This window comes from Pelodiscus sinensis, chromosome 1 (genome assembly GCF_049634645.1).
Source record: "Pelodiscus sinensis isolate JC-2024 chromosome 1, ASM4963464v1, whole genome shotgun sequence".
Classification (NCBI taxonomy): Eukaryota; Metazoa; Chordata; order Testudines; family Trionychidae; genus Pelodiscus; species Pelodiscus sinensis.
In genome coordinates, this window is record NC_134711.1 from 18316425 (window position 1) to 18337176 (window position 20752).

The following is a 20752-nucleotide window of genomic DNA, read 5'->3' on the forward strand; positions in this document are numbered from 1 at the left end:
TTCCACGAGCAGAACTCCCACTGTAGCAAGGGCATCTCTGTACAGAGAATGGAGTAAGGACTAGAGACTAAGGCCACGTCTTTACTTGCCACACCAGAAATTGATCTTCTGGTGTTTGATTTTGTGGGTCTAGTTAAAATCTAACTAGCTAAATGCAAAGCTGAGGGCAGCTCCAGTTGGTGCCACTAGTCCTCACAGGTGTGAGGTGTAAGGGAGGCTGACAGGAACATTTGCTCTCCCTCGGGAAAAGAGAAAGAAAACAGGCAATCCAGTTTTTTGTGGGATTTTTTTTGTTTGTTTTTAGTTAAACTTCAGTGAAGACCTTTATATGAAGGCTAAGTGAGATGCTGCGATTAAGAGGCTATTGATATCCAGGATAGTTTTCTCTGATCAATGGTGTCCTGAATCATACCAATTTCCCAATTTTCACTGAACAAATCATGTCAGCAGTGCAATAGGCTAATTCTCAATAGCATATGTCAGGGCTATCACCAGAATTGTCAAAAGAAGTGAGTACTTCTCATGGCACATGCCTTAGAAAATACAGTGGCATCGTTTCTGATATGAAATATTTGGACACATGTTATTTGGTTAAAAGAGATATCATATATTCAAAGATTAATACCTAACTTTGTCACATACACAATAAAACATTCCTGTGTAGCAGTGATTGATATCAATGTATTGAAATGAGAGGGGTAGCCATGTTCATCTGTATCTGCAAAAACAATAATGAATCCTATGGCATCTTAGGCTACGTCTAGACTGCATCCCTCAGTCGACAGAGGGATGCAAATCAAGCACATCAAAATTGCTAATGAAGCAGGGATTTAAATATCCCATGCCTCATTAGCATAAACATGGCCACCACTTTTTTCCAAAACGGAGTTTTTTCGAAAAAAAATGGCAGTCTAGACGCGGATCTGTTGCAAATAAAGCCTTTTTCAACAGATCCTGTATTTCTCAAAAAATGAGATTTACAGGATCTGTTGAAAAAGACTTTATTTTCGACCGATCCATGTCTAGACTGCTGTTTTTTGAAAAAAACTCCATTTAAAAAAAAAACGGCAACCATGTTTATGCTAATGAGGCGCAGGATATTTAAATCCCTGCTTCATTAGCAATTTCAATGTGCCTAATTTATATCTCTCTGTTGACAGAGAGGTATAGTCTAGACACACACTCTGGCTACGTCTAGACTGCATCCCTGTGTCGACAGACAGATATAGATTAGGCACATCGAAATTGCTAATGAAGCAGGGATTTAAATATCCTGTGCCTCATTAGCATAAACATGGCCACCACTTTTTTTCCTAAATGGAGCTTTCAGAAAAAATCCCAGCAGCCTAGATGTGGATCTATCAAAAATAAAGCCTTTTTTGACAGATCCTGTAAACCTCATTTTTTGAGGAATACAGGATCTGTCAAAAAAGGCTTTATTTTTGACAGAGCTGCATCTAAACTGCCTTTTTTCAAAAAGCTCCGTTTCGAAAAAAAGTGACATCCATGTTTATGCTAATGAGGTCCAGGATATTTAAATCCCTGCTTCATTAGCAATTTCAATGTGCTTGATTTGCATCCCTCTGTCGACAGAGGGCTGCAGTCTAGATGTAGCCTTAGAGACTATCAGCTTTATAAGGGCATAAGTTTTCATGGGTAAAACCCACTTCATCAGATGAATTGGAGTGGAAATTACACAGGTATACCCCTGCGTCTAATTGCGATACCAATTCATCTGATGAAGTGGGTTTTACCCATGAAAACTTATGCCCTTATAAAGCTGTTAGTCTCTAAGGTGCCACAGGATTCCTCAATGTATTAATATAACATTAATCAATATACAATACGAATCATGCAGTTGGTGGTAAGGTGCTTTGACTATAAATCTTAATAATTTAAGAAATCTCACCCTGATTAATCATGAAAATTATAATAACTGAGGATAAGAAATATTTCTCTGCAAGCTTTTTTAAAAAATAGTATTGCAAATAAAACTCTGTATAAATAAAAAGACCTAAAAGTATGGAATCCTAGGGCTAGAAGAGACCTTGGGAGGTCATCAAGTCCAGCCCCCTGCCCAAAGCTTAATTATTTACTGAAGGCATAAACCTGCATAACAAACTTGTCACAGTACGGGAGTCAGGAGACTTTTAGAGGATGGTTTTCAAGTTGCCAGAGGAGGCACCGACACTGGTCACTGATAAATGGGACATGTTCTCAGCTGGGAGGCAGGATAGGTGCCTGTCATTGAGGGGAGGATGAGATATTTTATTAACTGAATGAGAGAGATGGCTTTGGGGCCCTTGTCTCTGGGGGTATGTCTACACTACCACCCTAGTTCGAACTAGGGTGGTAATGTAGGCATACCGCACTTGCAAATGAAGCCCGGGATTTGAATTTCCCGGGCTTCATTTGCATAAGCCGGCTGGCGCCATTTTTAAATGCCGGTTCGTTCGAACCCCGTGCCGCGCGGCTACACGCGGCACAGGCTAGATAGTGCGGACTAGCAAGCCATTCCGCACTACCATTCCACATTCCACGAGGCGTACAGATAGTGCGGAATAGCTTGCTAGTTCGCACTATCTAGCCCGTGCCGCGTGTAGCCGCGCGGCACGGGGTTCGAACGAGCCGGCATTTAAAAATGGCGCCGGCCGGTTTATGCAAATGAAGCCCGGGAAATTCAAATCCCGGGCTTCATTTGCAAGTGCGGTATGCCTACATTACCACCCTAGTTCGAACTAGGGTGGTAGTGTAGACATACCCTAGGAGACATAGGAATTTTGGTAGTTGGGAGAGCATTTAGCAGTTGAGACTTATTCAGAAACAGGGGGATCCTTGGGATGGAGGTACTTTGCCACAAGGGATGTATGTATGTTTTTGTCACCTTTAAAGAAGGCTACAAGCCCCCGGTCACGTATGGAAGGTTCTGGAATTTGGAAGGCTAGTTAAGGACATATAACTAGCAATAAAGAAGGCTATTACAACTGGGAAGTTTGGGTTGTTGTTGGTTTTCAGTTGGCTGATATTCCTGCTTTTATCCTTATGACACAACTTTCTAGCAGCAGCATCTGCCTACATCTCCAAGGAACTTAGAGACCTTCTGCTTCTGAACCTAAGCACTGGGAAAGTTCCTCCCAGTTGAATTTTTGCATACTCAGGAGTAGGCTCTCGAGTGTTCCAGATACCATGCACTCATTTCAGTATTTCATATATTCTGTTGCATACTAGAGAGAAAGTAGTACTGGGAGACAGAAACCAAAGGCCAATCACCCTGGCTACTGAGGTTATTTTTAGGGAAGGGAGATTAAATTTGGGAAAGAAGGGAGTAGAAGCCAGAAATGTTGCAGGCTGACAAACAGGAATCCATGTTCTAGTATATCTTGAATCATAAAATCATAGAATTCTAGAATTGGAAAGGACCTCGAGAGATCATCAAGTCCAGTCCCCTGCTGTCATGGCAGGACCAAGCACCATCTAGCTCATCCCTGATAGATGTCCATTCAACCTGTTCTTAAATATCTTCATTGTTAGAGATTCCATAACCTCCCTAGGCAATTTATGCCAGTGTTTAATTATCTGCAACTATTTAGCTTTGCATCCGAGGTGATAAAAAAAAAATCTTTAAACTAAATCCATCATGCATTGATCATCTACCACTATGCAACAGACTATAATTAGAAAGTGTTCTGACAGAGGACTACAGTGTTTGTTTATGTTTAAAAATAAAGACCAACCATAAGCTTTTAACATGATGAATCAGTTGCATACGTGAACTGTCATGCAAAGCATAATTAGATTACATTGAAAAAACCTCATAATTCAAGGATCTCTTTTTAGATGTTTAAACCACTTTGTGTATCAAAATTAGTGTTTCATTAATTTATGGTTTAATCTTCTGGTTTAAAATACTTCTTATCACAATATTTCATTGGGAATGTTAACCCTTCTTTGAGAAAAAGCCTTATATGTAACAGCCTGGTGACATTAAGAATTGATATATATATACATATTTATTTTCTAGGAGAAGGAGATTGACAAATCAGAAACATCAATCTCTCAGCAACAGAGAAGTCCACAAGGTCTGAGTGACACTGGGTATTCTTCTGATGGGATATCAAGTTCACTTGGTGAAATTCCAAGTCTTATCCACAGTGATGAAAAAGATTTACTCAAGGAACTGTCTAAAAAAGATACTTTTTCACAAGAAGGCAGTCCTTCAAGCCCCTCAGATCTTGCAAAGTTGGAAAGTACAGTTTTGTCAATTTTGGAAGCCCAGGCCAGTACCTTTGCTGAGGAGGAGTCTGGGAAGACCAAAGATCTTTATGGTATATATGGTGAACAGACAAAGGATCAGCATAGAACAAAGCCTTTGCCAATGACTCCAGAACCTTATAGTTCAGATGAGGAAGATCTGGAAGACATTCAAGAAGAAGATGAAGATGGTCTTGAAGAAGATGGAAAACCAAGTGTTACAACTCAGAAAGACTATAAGGAAAAGGTGGATGCAGTAGACGATACATCAACAAGAAGGCAACGCTATGATTCTGTAGAAGACAGCAGCGAGAGTGAAAACTCACCTGTGCCAAGGAGAAAAAGACGAACTAGTGTCAGTTCCTCAAGCAGCGATGAGTACAAACGAGAAGACAGTCTTGGATCAGGTGATGATGAAGACTTCATTCGAAAACAGATCATAGAGATGAGTGCTGATGAAGATGCCTCTGGTTCTGAAGATGACGAATTCATTAGGAACCAGCTTAAAGAAATCAGTATAATTGAAAGCCAAAAGAAGGAAGAAGTGAAAGTCAAAGCTAAAGGGACAGCTGGAAAACATAGGAGGATGATGCGGAAAAGTATCACAAGCTATGATGAGGATACTGGAAGACGTCATTCATGGCACGATGATGATGATGATGATGACGAAACTTTTGATGAAAGCCCAGAACCTAAATTTAGGGAAACCAAAAGTCAGGATAGTGAAGAACTCACTGTAACTGGAGGAGGAGGAGGTCTTCGACGTTTCAAAACAATAGAACTCAACAGCACAATAACAAATACATATTCTGAGGCAGCTGAACCACAGAAGGTTAGCTTATATTTTGATGAAGAGCCAGAGCTAGAGATGGAGAGTCTTACAGATTCACCGGAAGACAGATCCCGAGGTGAAGGGTCTTCTAGTTTGCATGCCTCCAGTTTCACTCCCGGTACGTCTCCCACATCTGTGTCATCTCTCGATGAAGATAGTGACAGCAGTCCTAGTCACAAAAAAATGGGAGGAGAAAGCAAACAACAACGCAAAGCCAGACACCGGTCACATGGTCCTCTTCTACCCACCATTGAAGATTCTTCAGAAGAAGAAGAGCTAAGGGAGGAGGAAGAGCTGCTAAAGGAACAAGAGAAACAACGTGAATTAGAACAGCAGCAAAGAAAGAGTTCTAGCAAAAAATCTAAGAAAGACAAAGATGAGCTACGAGCACAGAGAAGACGGGAACATCCAAAGACTCCACCAAGTAATCTTTCTCCTATTGAAGATGCATCTCCAACGGAAGAGTTACGACAGGCAGCAGAAATGGAAGAGCTGCATCGATCTTCCTGTTCTGAATATTCACCAAGTATTGAGTCAGATCCTGAAGGATTTGAAATCAGCCCCGAAAAAATAATAGAAGTGCAAAAGGTTTATAAGTTGCCTACAGCTGTCTCTTTATATTCTCCAACAGATGAACAACCTGTTGGGGTCCTAAAAGAAGAAAGTAGTCAAAAAACATTGAAAAGTGCTGAAGAGGTTTATGAGGAAATGATGTACAAATCCCATAAATCCAAACTATTTCAAAATCCAAATGAAAAAGAAGTGTTTGAAAAAGAATCTTTATATGGTGGGATGTTAATAGAGGATTATATTTATGAATCTTTAGTAGAGGACACATATAATGGAAGTATTGATGCTAATCTTGTAATGAGACAAGATGAAAGTAAAGAATTCATTCAGCAGAGAGGGAGAGAGAGAAAAATAAAACCTTCTGATCAGATTTATGAAGAAGCTATGCAGAAAATTGTAGATCAACGGAAAGACTATTACAGTATACAGCCTTTGCATTCAATTGTGCCTCAAGAAGACATTGTGTCTAGTTCTTACATTATACCAGAAAGTCATGAGATAGTTGTATTGGACAGTGTTGTAACTTCCACTACTGAGCAAAAGCAGCTGTTAGATGCAGATGCTGCTTATGAGGAGCTTATGAAACGACAAAGAATACAGCTAACACCAGGCTCCAGTCCAACTCAGCCAACATCTGATTTAACTCCTGCACCAGATAAAAACATATTTGTAGTTGGAGACAAAGTGGATGGTGCATCTTTAGCATCAAGTGATGTTATGACCGTTTCAGAGACAGCGTTAGTCAGCAGCACAGTGCATTCTATTCCAGATGTTAAAATAACTCAGCACTTTACTACAGAAGAAATAGAAGATGAATACCTAACAGATTATGCCAGAGAAGTTCAGGAAATAATTTCTCATGAAACATCAATGTTGACCTACATTGAGGCATCAGAAAGTGCAACATCAGTTTTACCTTATGATACATCTTCCCTTACATCATCTACATCTTCAGTTTGTACCACTGATAGCTCTTCACCTGTTACTGGAATAGATAGCACAACTATGGGTTATGTAGACATAGCAGATGCTGTAGGTAAATTAGTGCATTCTGAAGATATCTGTGCTGTAGCTCAAGCTCCCTTAAGTTTCACAACAGAACTTTCTGAAATAAGCTCACCTTATGAACTTGTTACTGTGCCCCTTAAAAAGACAGATGTATCCACAGATATGGCAAGTGTGGATCATAGTGTAATTTCTTTGCCTGGAGATGCACCTTCAGTAGTGACAACAATGGCTATAAAACCGAAGCAATATACTTCTGAGTCCAATATCTTTGAGTCACCCAAACCTGAAAAAGACACCACCAGAAAAATTAAAAGTACAGCTGATACTGATATTGCTAAGGCACTTTCTGAAGATGTACACAAAGGATTTGAGTTTGAGATGACAATAACTAATTTGGCTGAGGCTGCATCTGATCAACTTCCTGTGTGTATTACATCAAAGTCATCCCCATTCACATCCTCTGTATCTACTACCTATGTTACAACTAAGACTAGCACTGTATCTGTATTACCATCTATTGCTTCTTCAGTTCCCACTGTAACATCCAAAGTATTCTCATTTTTTAGAAGTTCTTCTTTGGATTCTTCTGCTCAACCTTCTCCACCACCTCCACCACCGCCACCCCCTCCTCCACCACCACCTCCGCCACCTCCACCTCCCCTACCATTACCTCCACCTACTCCACCTAAACCAGCTATCTATCCCAAAAAGAAGCCACAGGATAAGACTCCAGCGGCAACTTCTGAAGTGGTACCTTCTGTTACTAGTGTTGTAGCCGTAGAGGCTATAGATATGTTAAAAAACAATTTTGTATCTACTCCAAAAATATACACCCCAACACCACCTCCTGTGCCACCTAAGCCATCCTTAATTCCAGCAGGGCTTGTGTTCAGTCACAGGCCTGCTGAAGTAACGAAGCCTCCAATTGCTCCTAAGCCAGCAGTTCCTCAGCACCCAATAGCTGCTCATCATAAGCCAGCAGAAAAACAGCCAAAACCAACAGGTTTGTCACTGAAAAGCATGACTTTGAATTTGGTCTCTTCAGCAGAGTGCAAGTTGCCATCCCCATCATCCCCTTTGTCTCCACACTCCAACAAATCTTCACCAAGGTTGACCAAACCCTCGCAGGAGACCTATGTTGTTATCACATTGCCATCTGAACCTGGAACTCCCACAGACTCTATAACTAGTCAAGCTATTACCAGTTGGCCTTTAGGTTCGCCCTGGAAGGAACAGCTTCCCCAAAATATGCAACCTCTGTTTACTCCATCTATGAAAGCTTTGGAGATTCAAAGTATGGCAGATCACAGCATGTATATTTCAGGTGCTTTGCAGGCTCTTTCCACCATTCCTGTCACGGCACAATCAACGTTTGAAACAGTCCCTAGCTCAGTAACACAGTTAATAACAACAGAAGTGACCAAGACCACAGTGTCTGTGGTTAAAAGCTCAATTCCCTCTGTTGGTTTAGGTAGTGTCTCCATTACTATACCTCCAGAACCAACATATATAGGTGAGCAACCCAGGGGTACAGAGAATGGAAGATTCCATCTGTTTGGTGATGTTATTGACCTTCGTACTTTAACTAAAATGGATATTGAAATGACAGACAGCTGTATGGATCTGTCTGCAGCTCCGACGGATGTGAGAAGGCAAACTGTGGCAAGTGATGTAAGTGGGCGGCCAGTAAGTGCTGTCCAACCAGCTATCATAAATCTTAGCACTGTGTCAGCAGCAGAACCTTCTCTAGCACTAGTCACAGAAACAGTAACAATAATGGCCTGCACAGCTACTGTAAATTACACATCAAGTACAGAGAGCCTTGTAGATCTCGGACATGCAATGACAACACCACTGCAGCTGACTACGTCAAAACATTTTGATCCTGCATACAGAGTAATAGGCAGCCAGGCAGTCTCTGCAGGTAGAGATGAAGTGCCAATAAACTTATCTCTGGGTACTTCAACACAGGCAGTGTCATGGGCTACTGCAATGCCTGTTACTGTTCCTCCTGTTGGCGTGACAAATGGTTGGACTGATGTTTCAACATCCCAAGAGCTAACAGAGAGTGGTGCAGTTGATCTTAGCACCACGAAATCCCACAGAACCATGGTGGCGGTGGATGAAGTTACTTCAGGAGTTGTCACCAGCGTCATAGAAGAAGAAAAGCCTGTTGATCTGACTGCAGGGAGAAGAGCTGTTTGCTGTGATGTGGTTTATAAATTACCATTTGGCAGTAGTTGTACAGCACAGCAGCCGCCAACCACACTGCCTGAAGATCGGTTTGGTTACAGAGATGACCATTATCAGTATGATCGCTCAGGGCCCTATGGGTATAGAGGATTTGGAGGTATGAAACCATCTATGTCTGACACTAATTTATCGGAAGCTGGCCTTTTTGCCTACAAAAGCAAGAATAGCTTTGATTATCGAATTGGGGCAACAGATGCAGCAGTAGATCTGACTTCCGGAAGAGTCAGTACAGGTCAGTATGACACAGCAACAGACCTTTCTTTAAAATATAATTGTGGTGTTCCTCATCTCATATCAGGATAATTTTTTTAAAATTTTTTTCCTCCTTCTGTTGTTATGTTTTCTGTTGGACAATGTGACAAATTATTTTGGATCCCACCTTTATTTTATTTCTTCATTTTACAATGTGTTTTTGCACAGGGGTCCTGCATGTGCCTGCATGTTCAGCAATGCTTTTTTCTTCACGTCTAAACTAGATCATTAACCTGAAGATTTGCATGCAGTTCCCTACCCCTGTTTAATTCATCAAGATGGGATGGCTTTCAGAATCCACAAAGCAGCATAATTTTGGGGGACTGGACTATAACTCTTGCCCTATAATTTCAGGTGAGGTAATGGATTACTCAAGCAAGAGCACTGGTCCTTATCCAGAGACTCGGCAAGTGATTTCAGGCATCGGGATTAGTGCACCACAGTATTCCCAAGCCAGGATAATACCTTCTCTGGGATCCCAGTATGGTGTTGGAAGTGTGTTACGATCATCTAATGGTGTTGTTTATTCCTCGGTTGCAACTCCAATCCCAGCCACATTTGCCATAACCACACAGCCTGGTTCTATTTTCAGTACAACTGTCAGAGATTTATCTGCTCTCCAAACAATTGACTCAGTGCCCTCATTATCAACCTTGCAACAGAATCAGCCACTTCCAAGATCATACAGTTTCTTGACAACAGTGGCAGCTGAAAAAGACAATGCAATTTCTGGCATTGATATTGACACGGTGTTGCAACCTAGCACTATAGAAACGGTTACCACTGAGACAGCTAACCTGATGCCTGTTTTAACAACAGCCTCTGAAGCTTTTACAGATGTAATTGAAGATCAAGTTGCCCTTCTTATTGCTCCTGAAGAAGACAAACAGCAGCAGCTTGAATTACAACGTGAACTGCTTGAGCTTGAGAAACTTAAGCAGCAGCGCTTTGCAGAGGAACTAGAATGGGAACGTCAGGAAATCCAAAGGTTTAGAGAACAAGAAAAGCTTATGGTCCAAAAGAAACTGGAGGAGTTGCAATCCATGAAGCACCATCTCTTATTTCAGCAAGAAGAGGAACGACAAGCTCAGTTCATGATGAGACAGGAAACTTTAGCCCAGCAGCAACTACAGCTTGAGCAATTTCAGCAACTTCAACAGCAGCTTCATCAGCAGCTGGAGGAGCAAAAAATTCGCCAGATATATCAGTATAATTATGACCCTTCTGGAACTGTTTCTCCACAAACAAGCACAGACCAAGTGCTCTTGGAAGGGCAGTACACTGCTGCAGAAAATGGCCAGTTTTGGACTAGTGATGACCCAACCACCACAACTTCCACTGTGCTGGGCATTGAAATTCCACAAAGCCAAACCTGGTACCCAGTTCAGTCAGATGGTATTACCCAATATATATCTAGGCCTGGTATGCTAAACTCTGTTTCAGAAATGTCTCTTAAGGACATCGATGTGAGAGAGGAGAAACAACTGAAAAAGAGGAGCTCCATGCCAAAATTGCGTGGTCAGTATGATGAGCTTGAAGAGACCCTGGGAGAAGAGCCCCGGAGTTTTAAAAAAATAGTGGACAGTGGAGTACAAACTGATGATGAAGATGGTGCAGACAGAAGTTACACAAGCAGGAGAAGGAGAACTAAGAAGAGTGTTGACACAAGCGTTCAGACGGATGATGAAGATCAGGATGAATGGGATATTTCTAACAGATCAAGAAGGAAGTCTCGTGTTGGGAAATATAACGAGGGTACCACTGAGGTAGACAAGGCTAAGCCATTTTCCAAAGTGTCCAGTATTGCAGTTCAGACAGTGGCAGAGATTTCTGTACAGACAGAACCAGTAGGGACAATAAGAACACCTTCAATAAGGGCTAGGCTGGATGCTAAGGTTGAAATCATTAAGCATATTTCAGCTCCAGAAAAGACATACAAAGGAGAAAGTTTGGGATGTCAAACAGAAACAGACTCAGATACGCAGAGTCCCCAGTACTTAACAGCTACATCTCCACAGAAAGATAAAAAGCGTCCAACACCACTAGAAATAGGCTACTCATCCCATCTTCGTGCAGATTCCACACTACAGGTAGTCCCTTCCCCTCCTAAATCTCCCAAAGTTCTATATTCACCCATTTCACCTGTCTCACCAAGCAAAGTTATAGAGTCTGCCTTTGTACCCTATGAAAAACCAATTACTGATGACATCGGCCCTCCAAAGATGCTGCATGCTGATACTGCCAAGGTTCCTCCACTGAGCCCAAAGTCTGCAAAGAGCATGCAGCGCTCTATGTCGGATCCTAAGCCCTTGAGTCCAACAGCAGAAGACACTTCCAGACCTCAGTTTCAATACACTGAGGGATTTGTGGTAAGAATTTTGTGTTCTTTTTTTCTGTAGCATGAAAACTGGTAGGTTGACTTTCAATGCATAATGAGGGATTAGGTATTTATTCACAGGATCTGTTCACAAAATAATGTTTATATACCATGCTGGAAAAGTACCATGATAAATCCTAAGTTTATTGCAGTAATTATTTTGATTGTTTAATTTGAAAATAAAGATACTCATGGTATCACCTAAAACTAGCAGGGTGCTTACAATTTTAGATGCTAAGATTACTACTAACACTTTTTCAGTTAACTACATTCACATTCATTCTAATAAGGATCCATTTGTCCTCATCAAGTTCCTATGCTATAGTATGGAATGCAACTGCATTAAGGTGTTGAATGCACATGCTTTCCAAGATACCAAAACCCCAGATTTACTTCTGGCTGGTTGAACTCTCTTCCTTGTCTCCACTAGAAACAGGAAGGAGTACATATTCCTGATGTTCTCAATTAAGTAAAGATTCTCTTTCTTCTCTCAATTTGTACTTGTTTGACTACTCCCCATTCCTGGAAGTCTCATTTCTCAGCTATGATTTTTATGGATAAGGAGAAGTAGGTGGACTGCTTCCTCTTCACCATGGAGGTCAATTTGCAATAACAAGAGACATGCAGACCTCAAAAAAATAAGTGTATGATTTGTGGAGTGTTCCCTGAGAAATTACACCTTCTGAGAAATGAAAATCAAACCTTCACTGCCTTTATTTTCTGAGAAGGAGGAGAGACTCATCATTTAGTATATTCTTGATTGTCCTGTCCCATTTGTGTGTGTGTGTTCCTTTTGTTCATCTGCATATGCTGTTTAGTTGTGACCAGAGAGAGTCCTCTCTCTGGTTTGTCTATTAATGTTATGTGTTTTTCTTCGGTGTTTAGTTGTGCGTGAATGGATATTGTATCAGGAGGCGTGAGAGTTTCTCTCCTGCCTCTGTGATTGCATGTGTGCCATATGTTTTCCAGTTTCAGGCTACCCACTCCCATCCTCTAGGGCCCAGATTGTGCATGAGTCCTGCATCAACATAGAATCATAGAAATATAGGACTGGAAAAGATTCTGTCAGGGCATTTAGTCCAGTCTCCTGCCCAGAAGCAGGACTAATTATAAAATAGGTAACCCCGACAGGTGTTCATCTAATCTGTTCTTAAAAACTTCCAATGACAGCAAATGCACAACTTCGCTAGGTAATTTGGTCCAGTTATTAACTACCATAAAGTTAGCAAGTTTTGCCTGATGTATAATCTAAATCTCCCTTGCTACAATTTAAGACCATTTCTTCTTATCCTGTCTTCAGTAGTTGAGGAGGACAAATTATCACTTGTTTACATACTTGAAGATTATTATTATATCTCTCCTTCTCCAGACTAAACAAACCCATTTTTTTCAATCTTTTCTCATAGGTCATATTTTCTAAATGTTTAATCACTTGTGTTGCTCTCCTGTACATTGTCTCCAATTTGTCAACATCTTTCCCAAATTGTGGCACCCAGAAGTGAAAGTCTCAACTCCTGTTGAGGCTTTATAAATGCTGAGTAGAGTGCAATCCTTACTTCTCATGGCTTGCTTATAATATTCCTGCTAATTCATCCCTGAAAGAAGTTTGCCTTTTTTGCAAGTGTTACTTTGTTGACTCATATTTCATTTGTGATCCACTATAGTCCCCAGATCCTTTTCTGCAGTACTCCTTCCTAGATAGTGATTTCCCATTTTATATTTGTGCAATTGGTTATTCCTTTTAAGTGTACTATTTTGCATTTGCCCTGATTGAATTGTTTCCTGTTTATTTCAGACCATTTCTCCAGTTTAAGATCATTTTGAATTTTAATCCTGTCCTTCCAAAGCACTTGAAGCCCCTCCCAGCTTGGTATCAGCTGCAGACTTTATAAATGCACTCTCTACACCATTATCCAAATCATTCATGAAGATATTGAATAGAACTGCACTCAGGATAGATTCTGCAGGACCCAGTAAGATGCCTTTCCAGCTTGATTGTGGATCACTAATAAATGTCTAAGTACATTTTTATAACCAGTTATGCACTTACCTAATAATAGGCTCATCCAGGCTATATTTCTCTATTTTATTTATGAGAAGGTCATGTTAGACAGTATCAACAAATCTGACTTAAAATGAGGTATATCACATCGACTTAAATCACATCCATGTTGACTTTTACTTACCACCTTATTTTCTTTTAGGTGCTTAAAAATTGATTGTCTGATGATTTGTTCTATTATCTTTCCGGGTGCCAAGGTTGCACTGACAGGTCTATAACTCTCTGGGTTATCCTCATCTCCCCCTTTTTTTTATTGCTAGGTACTATATTTGCACTTTTCCAGTTCTCTTGGGTCTCTCATGCCATCCATTAGTTCTCAGAGATAATCACTAATGTCTCAGAGCTCTTTTCAGCCAGGTTCTTAAGTATTCTAGGATATATTTCATCACATGCTGCCCACTTGAAAAATCTAAACTGTCTAAGCAATTCTAAACTTGTTCTTTTCCTATTTTAGCCTGAGAACCTACCCCCTTTACACTAATGTTTATTATGTTGTGGTCAAATCACTGCTAACTTTTGAAACCTGTGAAACCTAAAACAAAGAAAGAATTTAACACTTCAGCCATTGCTGCATTTTCTATTATCTTTTCCCAACTGAGTAATGGACCTATCCTGTCACAATCTTCCTCTTGCTTCCAGTGTTCCTTCTAAACTGTGGGGCAGCACAGCTTCACAGGTGATTAATCAGCCCCGCCCAGTCAGTCAGCTCAGTACATGGAGCCCTGAGCCTCTGACCTCTTGCATCTGATGTATTTGTAAAATGTTTTTATGTTACCCTTTGTGATGGTAGGTAGTTTAATCTCATTTTTGCCTTCACCTTCCTAATTTTGTGTCTATGTGCTTGGGTTGTTTTTTGTTTTTATATTCATCCTTCATCATTTAACGTAATTTTCACTTTTTGTATGGCTGGTGGTTGGTGGTGGTGGTGGTCATTCCAGGTCATGGAAGGTTTCCTGGTTAAGCCAGGATGGTTGTTTACCATTACCATGTTTCCATGCAGGAGTGCAGAGGCCATTCACAATAAAGACTCCTTAAAGGCAATGGCTAGATTAAGCTCATAGGGTATGTCTACACTGTACAGTTATTTTGGAATACCTATAGTATCCCTAAATAGCTACCCCATGTCTTCACAAGCCACCTGTTATTTCAAAATAACGGGTGTGCTATTTTGGCATCCTGGTAACCCTCATTCCACAACTGTTAAGGGATGTCTCAAAATAGCACTTTATTTCAAAATCGATTTGAAATAAGATACGCAATTTGAATAGCTCAAATTGCGTATCTTATTTCAAGTTTAGGATGCTGTGTAGGTGCACCCATAGGGAATACAGGGAATTATCATGGAGCATGAGAACGAGGCTCATTTATTTCTATAAATAGAAACATTTGACATTGATTTACTAATCTGTATAAAGAGGACTATGTGTGTAACCTGAGTAATGTAGTTTGCCTCTAAAGACCTTAAGTGATAAAGCTTGAAAATATACAGTGTGAATTAAGGGATATGGAGTATGAGAATGGCGCTCCATTATTCTCTAGGCAGTATTACTTACACACATGTAGTAATAGATGGACCTTGCCCCACAGACCTTGCAGTCTAAATAGAGCAGGCATACACAGGGTGGGAGTTGGATAGGACACAGCAGCAGAGTGAAAAAGGTAAGGATGGCAAACATTACGTTAGTTCCATAATGTTTTTTGTTTGTTTGTTTTATTTTGTTACTTAATTCCTGTGTCATGTTATGCCAACGTATCATGTCCTGCAACAGTTGGATTTAAGTAATTCACCACTTCAGATTTATCCTAATTCAGGGGTGAAAACCTCTGGTGTGCTGCTGGTTGTTGTTCACCAGATGGGTCACTAGACACTTCATTTACCTGAGAGTCCACAGGCACAGTTGCTCGAAGCTGTTAGTGGTCACAGTTCGCTGTTCAAAGCCAATGGGAGTTGTGAGCAGCTATACCTGTGGACACTCAGATAAACGACGTGTCTGATGCCAGGGCTAATCCTGATCAACAGCAGAGTTTGGAGAGAGTGGAGTGTCAGAGGGGCAGCCACCATTCACACTGAGATGAGGTTTGCTTTTCTTTGCATTCCACTGATAATAAGGGAGTGAGGGGAAAGTATTTGGATTCCATGATTTTCACCTCTGCCCCCGCCCTTCACCAGCCAAGAGTGAGAGGCATGCATAGAATCCAAGTATTTTCCCCTCGCTCCCTTATCAGGGGAATGGGAAGAAAAGCAAGCCGCATCCTGGTGCGCATGGCTGCAGCCCTCCTTGCCCTCTCAAAACTTTGCCCTTGATCCTGATGAACTGCAGGCAGCTTCCAGGCAGGAGGTTCCACATCCTTGCATGAATTTGAACATGGAAGCTGACATATTTTGCTTGTAGCAGAAATTTTTTGAGGCAGGAATTGTCTTTTCTGTGTTTGTACAGCACCTAGTGCAGTGGGTTCCTCATCCATGACACGGGCTTTTAGGTGCTGCAATAATACAAACACCACCACCACCACTGATAATAATAATAAAATAATATTAATAATGATAATTAATATAGGCAAAAGAGTGTATTGTGTGAGGGATACCAATTAGGGAATGTCCTTATTTAAAGCAGAATGGAGAAGAGAGTCAGACTCATCTCTCTAAGCACCTTAGTTCAAAGTATTTAGGTGCACAATAAAATTTGATCTGAGTCCTGCTATGCAGACTGATGGAAGGGAAATAGAGCTAAATGCAAAATCAGGAGATGATGAATTAGAAGTGATCTTTCATTGCATTCTGCAAGGTATGTGTGTGTGTATATGTGCATGTCTGACCATGAGTGGAGCGGGGGGCCGACGTACTTTCTTGCTGGGGTCCTGGGCAAGAGAAGAGGGGGGCGTTCTGTGCTCCCAGAAAGGGTGGGGTTGGGGCAGCCAGCCCTCAGCGCCACCCAGAGTGCAGCATACCATAAACCCCCTACCCTGCAGCCCTCAGTGCCACTAGGGTGCACCGGGCAAAGCTTCGGCCACTGCAGCTGCCGTAGTAGCAGCAGTGGAGCCTGAGAGTCCTGGGCCCTTTTGAATCTCCAGGCCCCAGAACAGTTACCAGAACCTATCCCATCTGATCCTGTAATAGGCCCATAATGTCTGGCTGAGCTACTGAAGTCCAAACCCACAAGTGATCCATGTGCCATGCTACAGAAGAAAGCAGGAAAAAAAAACCCTCAGGGTCTCTTTGCCAATCTTCCTTCCTGTCTCCAAATATGATGATCAGTTAAACCCTAAACATGTGGGCAAAACCCACCAGCCAGATACACGGGAAAGAATTTTCTGCAGTAATTCAAAGGGCTCCTCATGTAGTGTCTCATCATTGGCAGTTGGAAATATTTTCTACTAGCAGCCACACATTGACTATCTGCTATTGTAAACAGTCTTAGCAAACCATGCCTGCCCTAAACTTATCAAGCTCAAGTCTTGAAATCAGTTAGGTTTTGCCCCTACCGCTTCCCTTGGAAAACTGTTCTAGAACTTCACTCCTCTGGTGGTTAGAAACCTTTGTCTAAATTCAAGTCTAAACTTGTTGATGGCCAGTTTATAACCATTTGTTCTTGGGTCCACACTGGTGCTTAACTTAAATAACTTCTCTCATTGATCGATTTTAAGGTCAGAAGGGAACACCACTATCATTAATATGACCTTCTGCATAACAGAAGTCGTAGAAATTAACAAAGTGATTCTTGCATCATTTCTGTAACTATTCCTATTGCAATGCAGACTAAAACAGTGTATTTGCAGCCCAAGGAACTGATTTTACTGCTTTGAAATAATATATTTGGCCCTAAAGAAAAGGGACTATATTAACTTGAAATGCTGTGTTATGATATAAGTATGCTTATCACACTTGTATGATACAACATAATGTTGCCTGAAGCAGAAAAGAACACATGCCAAAAAATGCACAGAGACAACAGACGTTGGATTCCTGGATGGAATGTCCACCCAGACTGCTAATTTGGAGTGTTGTCAGCAGCTGGCTTCTGAGGGGAAAGGGAGCAGGATCAGAGTGAGGAACAGAGAACTACACTGTGATCACAAAAGGATGCACTGTAGGGCGCTTATAAGATTAGGCTTTCCTTAGAAGAGTAAGAAGTAGGGGGGACAGTGGAACCTACTACAGGCAGTCCCCGGGTTACGTACAAGATAGGGACTGTAGGTTTGTTCTTAAGTTGAATCTGTATGTAAGTCGGAACTGGCGTCCAGATTCAGCCGCTGCTGAAACTGACCGCCAGTTCTGACTTACATACAGATTCAACTTAAGAACCCCAAGCTTCCCCAAGTCAGCTGCTGCTGAAACTGATGAGCGCTGATTCCAGGAAGCCTGGGGCAGAGCAACTCTGCCTGGGGCTTCCTGTAGTCAGCGCTGGTCAGTTTCAGCAGTGGCTGACTTGGGGACGCCTGGGGCAGAGCAACTGGGGTGCTGCTGGGTTGCTCCAGTAGCACCCCTCGGCGCTACTGGACCAACCCAGCAGCACCCCAGCTGCTCTGCCCCAGGCGTCCCCAAGTCAGCCACTGCTGAAACTGACCAGCAGTGGCTGAATCAGGACCTGGGGCAGAGCAGCTGGGGTGCTGCCGGGTTGGTCCAGTAGTGCCCAGAGCGGGTGCTGCAGGACCAATCCGCAGCGCCCCAGCTACTCTGCTCCAGGGTCCAAAACAAAAGCCTGGTCTGCTGGGGGGGGGGGCACACTATCCGCGCCCCCCCCCCAGCAGACCAGGGACACGGGGAGCAGAGCAGCAGCGGCAGCGGGGTGCCGCGCCTCTGAGGCTTTGCTCTGGCAAAGTCTCAGAGGCGCGGGACCCCTCCCCCCCGCAGCTGCGGCTTCAGTCCCGGTGCCTGTGGTCTGCTGGGGACCGTCCCCAGCAGACCACAGGCACTGGGACCCAAGCGGCAGCAGCGGCGGTTCCCGCGCTTCTGAGGCTTTGCTCTGGCAAAGCCTCAGAAGCGCGGGAACCCGCCCGGTGCCCCTGGTCTGCTGGAGACGGTCTCCAGCAGACCAGGGGCACCGGAGCAGCTTACGAACAGGGCTTTCTCGCCCCGGAGCTCGCAGGTAGCAATCCGCTACCTCGACCTCCGGGGCGAGAAAGCCCCGTTCGTAAGTGCGGATCCGCGTAAGTCGGGGACTGCCTGTATTATGTTTGTTATGTTTCCTCTTGTTAAGTAAAAGTTTAGTAGGTTTTTGTTTTTCCAACTCAAGAATTGCAGGGTTTTTAAATGGAGCTAGAAAAAGCATCCAGGATCAACTGGTCAGTGTTATCACAGAAGTTGTGCATTTCAACTTCAGCATTCTAAATACATTCTTTTGTCTATTTATTAGAAGAGATAATAGAGTTACATTAACATTTACTACAGTTTTCCATATGATACAAAATACGACATCACTACATTTGTACTGGGAATTTTATTTCAGTCTGTATACTGCAGCAACAAAGATGATGGAATCAGGCAATACTCTAATGGTCTTTCTCTTTTCCAAAGCAGGTAAAAGTAACAAGTGTTTGTACCAGTTGCAAAAAGATTGGGGGGGAGGTTTCTATGATTTTTAAAAGAATGCAAGTTTGGTCAATCCCAAATCATCACAGCTATAATCAGTGGAAATGGAAGTAAATTAGGGTATGTCTACACTACCCTGCTAGTTCGAACTAGCGGGGTAATGTAGGCATACCGCACTTGCAAATGAAGCCCGGGATTTGAATTTCCCGGGCTTCATTTGCATAAGCCGGGCGCCGCCATTTTTAAATCCCAGCTGGTTCGAACCCCGAGCCGCGCGGCTACACGCGGCACGAACTAGGTAGTTCGGAGTAGGCTTCCTAGTTCGAACTACCGTTACTCCTCGTGGAATGAGGAGTAACGGTAATTCAAACTAGGAAGCCTAGTCCGAACTACCTAGTTCGTGCCGCGTGTAGCCGTGCAGCACGGGGTTCGAACCAGCTGGGATTTGAAAATGGCGGCGCCCGGCTTATGCAAATGAAGCCCGGGAAATTCAAATCCCGGGCTTCATTTGCAAGTGCGGTATGCCTACATTACCCTCCTACTTCGAATTAGGAGGGTAGTGTAGACATACCCTTTCAGAGGTAAACTGTATTCAACTGACATCCAGATTCCAATCCATGTGGATGGAATTTGTTCTTTCAGTTTACAGATTTTTTTTCCTCTTTCTATATTTTGAAATTTCCTCTTGACCTTATTTCAAAAGGTTGAGAGAGCTATTGAGGGAAGCTGTTCTAGATTTAATTTTAACTAATAGTGAGGGACTGGTTGAAAATTTGAAAGTGGAAGGCAGCTTGTATGAAAGTGATCATGAAATCATATAGTTCCTGATTCTAACTATAGAATCTATATTTCATGATTCTATTCAACTTTGGCAGCCCTGGACGCCACAATAATACTCATAGCACATACCAAGGGCCAAAACTTAAGTGTGGTTGCATATACATGCAAATATATATGCAAATAGCGTCTTTCACACTGATGGCCATGAATACAAAGATCAAGGCAAGACTACATTACGCACAGGCCCCATTTAAGTCAGTTCTGCTGATATTAATAAAATACAATATTTACCCAATTTCCACCCATATGACAGCACTTTTAATGGGCAATGACAGTCCAGGAATTTAACATCTAAAACACATATCAACAGAAGACCATTATACTGACTTGCCACTGTTGAGCTTGTTCCCAGTAGATACCGTGTTCAAAGGATCCCACCCACAGGCCACGTGTTAAGCCCTGTGTAAACCCAAACCACACTGAGGGCTGCAAATAAATGGGCCGTAGGCTGCATTAGACCCACAGGCCGCATGTTGAGTAGCCCTGTTCTAAGAAATGGTAGAAGGGAGAACAGCAAAAGAAAGAGAATGGATTTCAGGACGGCAGATTTTAGTAAATGCAGCTGGTAGGTAAGGTCACATGGCATGCAAGACTGAGGAAAAAGACCTGAAGACAGTTGGCAGTTTTTCAAAGGAACATTATTAAGGACCCAAATGCAAATTATTCCACTGTGTAGGAAAGATAGAAAGTATGGCAAGAGACGACCTTGGCTTAACCAGGAGATCTTACATGATCTAAAAATAAAAAAGGAGTAATATAAAATGTGGAAACAAGGTC

At 42.2% G+C, this 20752-nt stretch overlaps 1 protein-coding gene across 1 annotated transcript in view; it reads left to right on the forward strand.

Annotated features, from left to right (window-relative positions):
• Positions 1-20752, forward strand: part of PCLO (piccolo presynaptic cytomatrix protein) — a 506430-nt gene that overhangs the window by 233533 nt on the left and 252145 nt on the right. The window contains exons 5-6 of the mRNA XM_014570493.2: positions 4022-9146; positions 9521-11535. Of these exons, the coding sequence (XP_014425979.2) occupies positions 4022-9146; positions 9521-11535 (7140 nt within the window). The remainder of the gene's footprint in view (positions 1-4021; positions 9147-9520; positions 11536-20752) is intronic.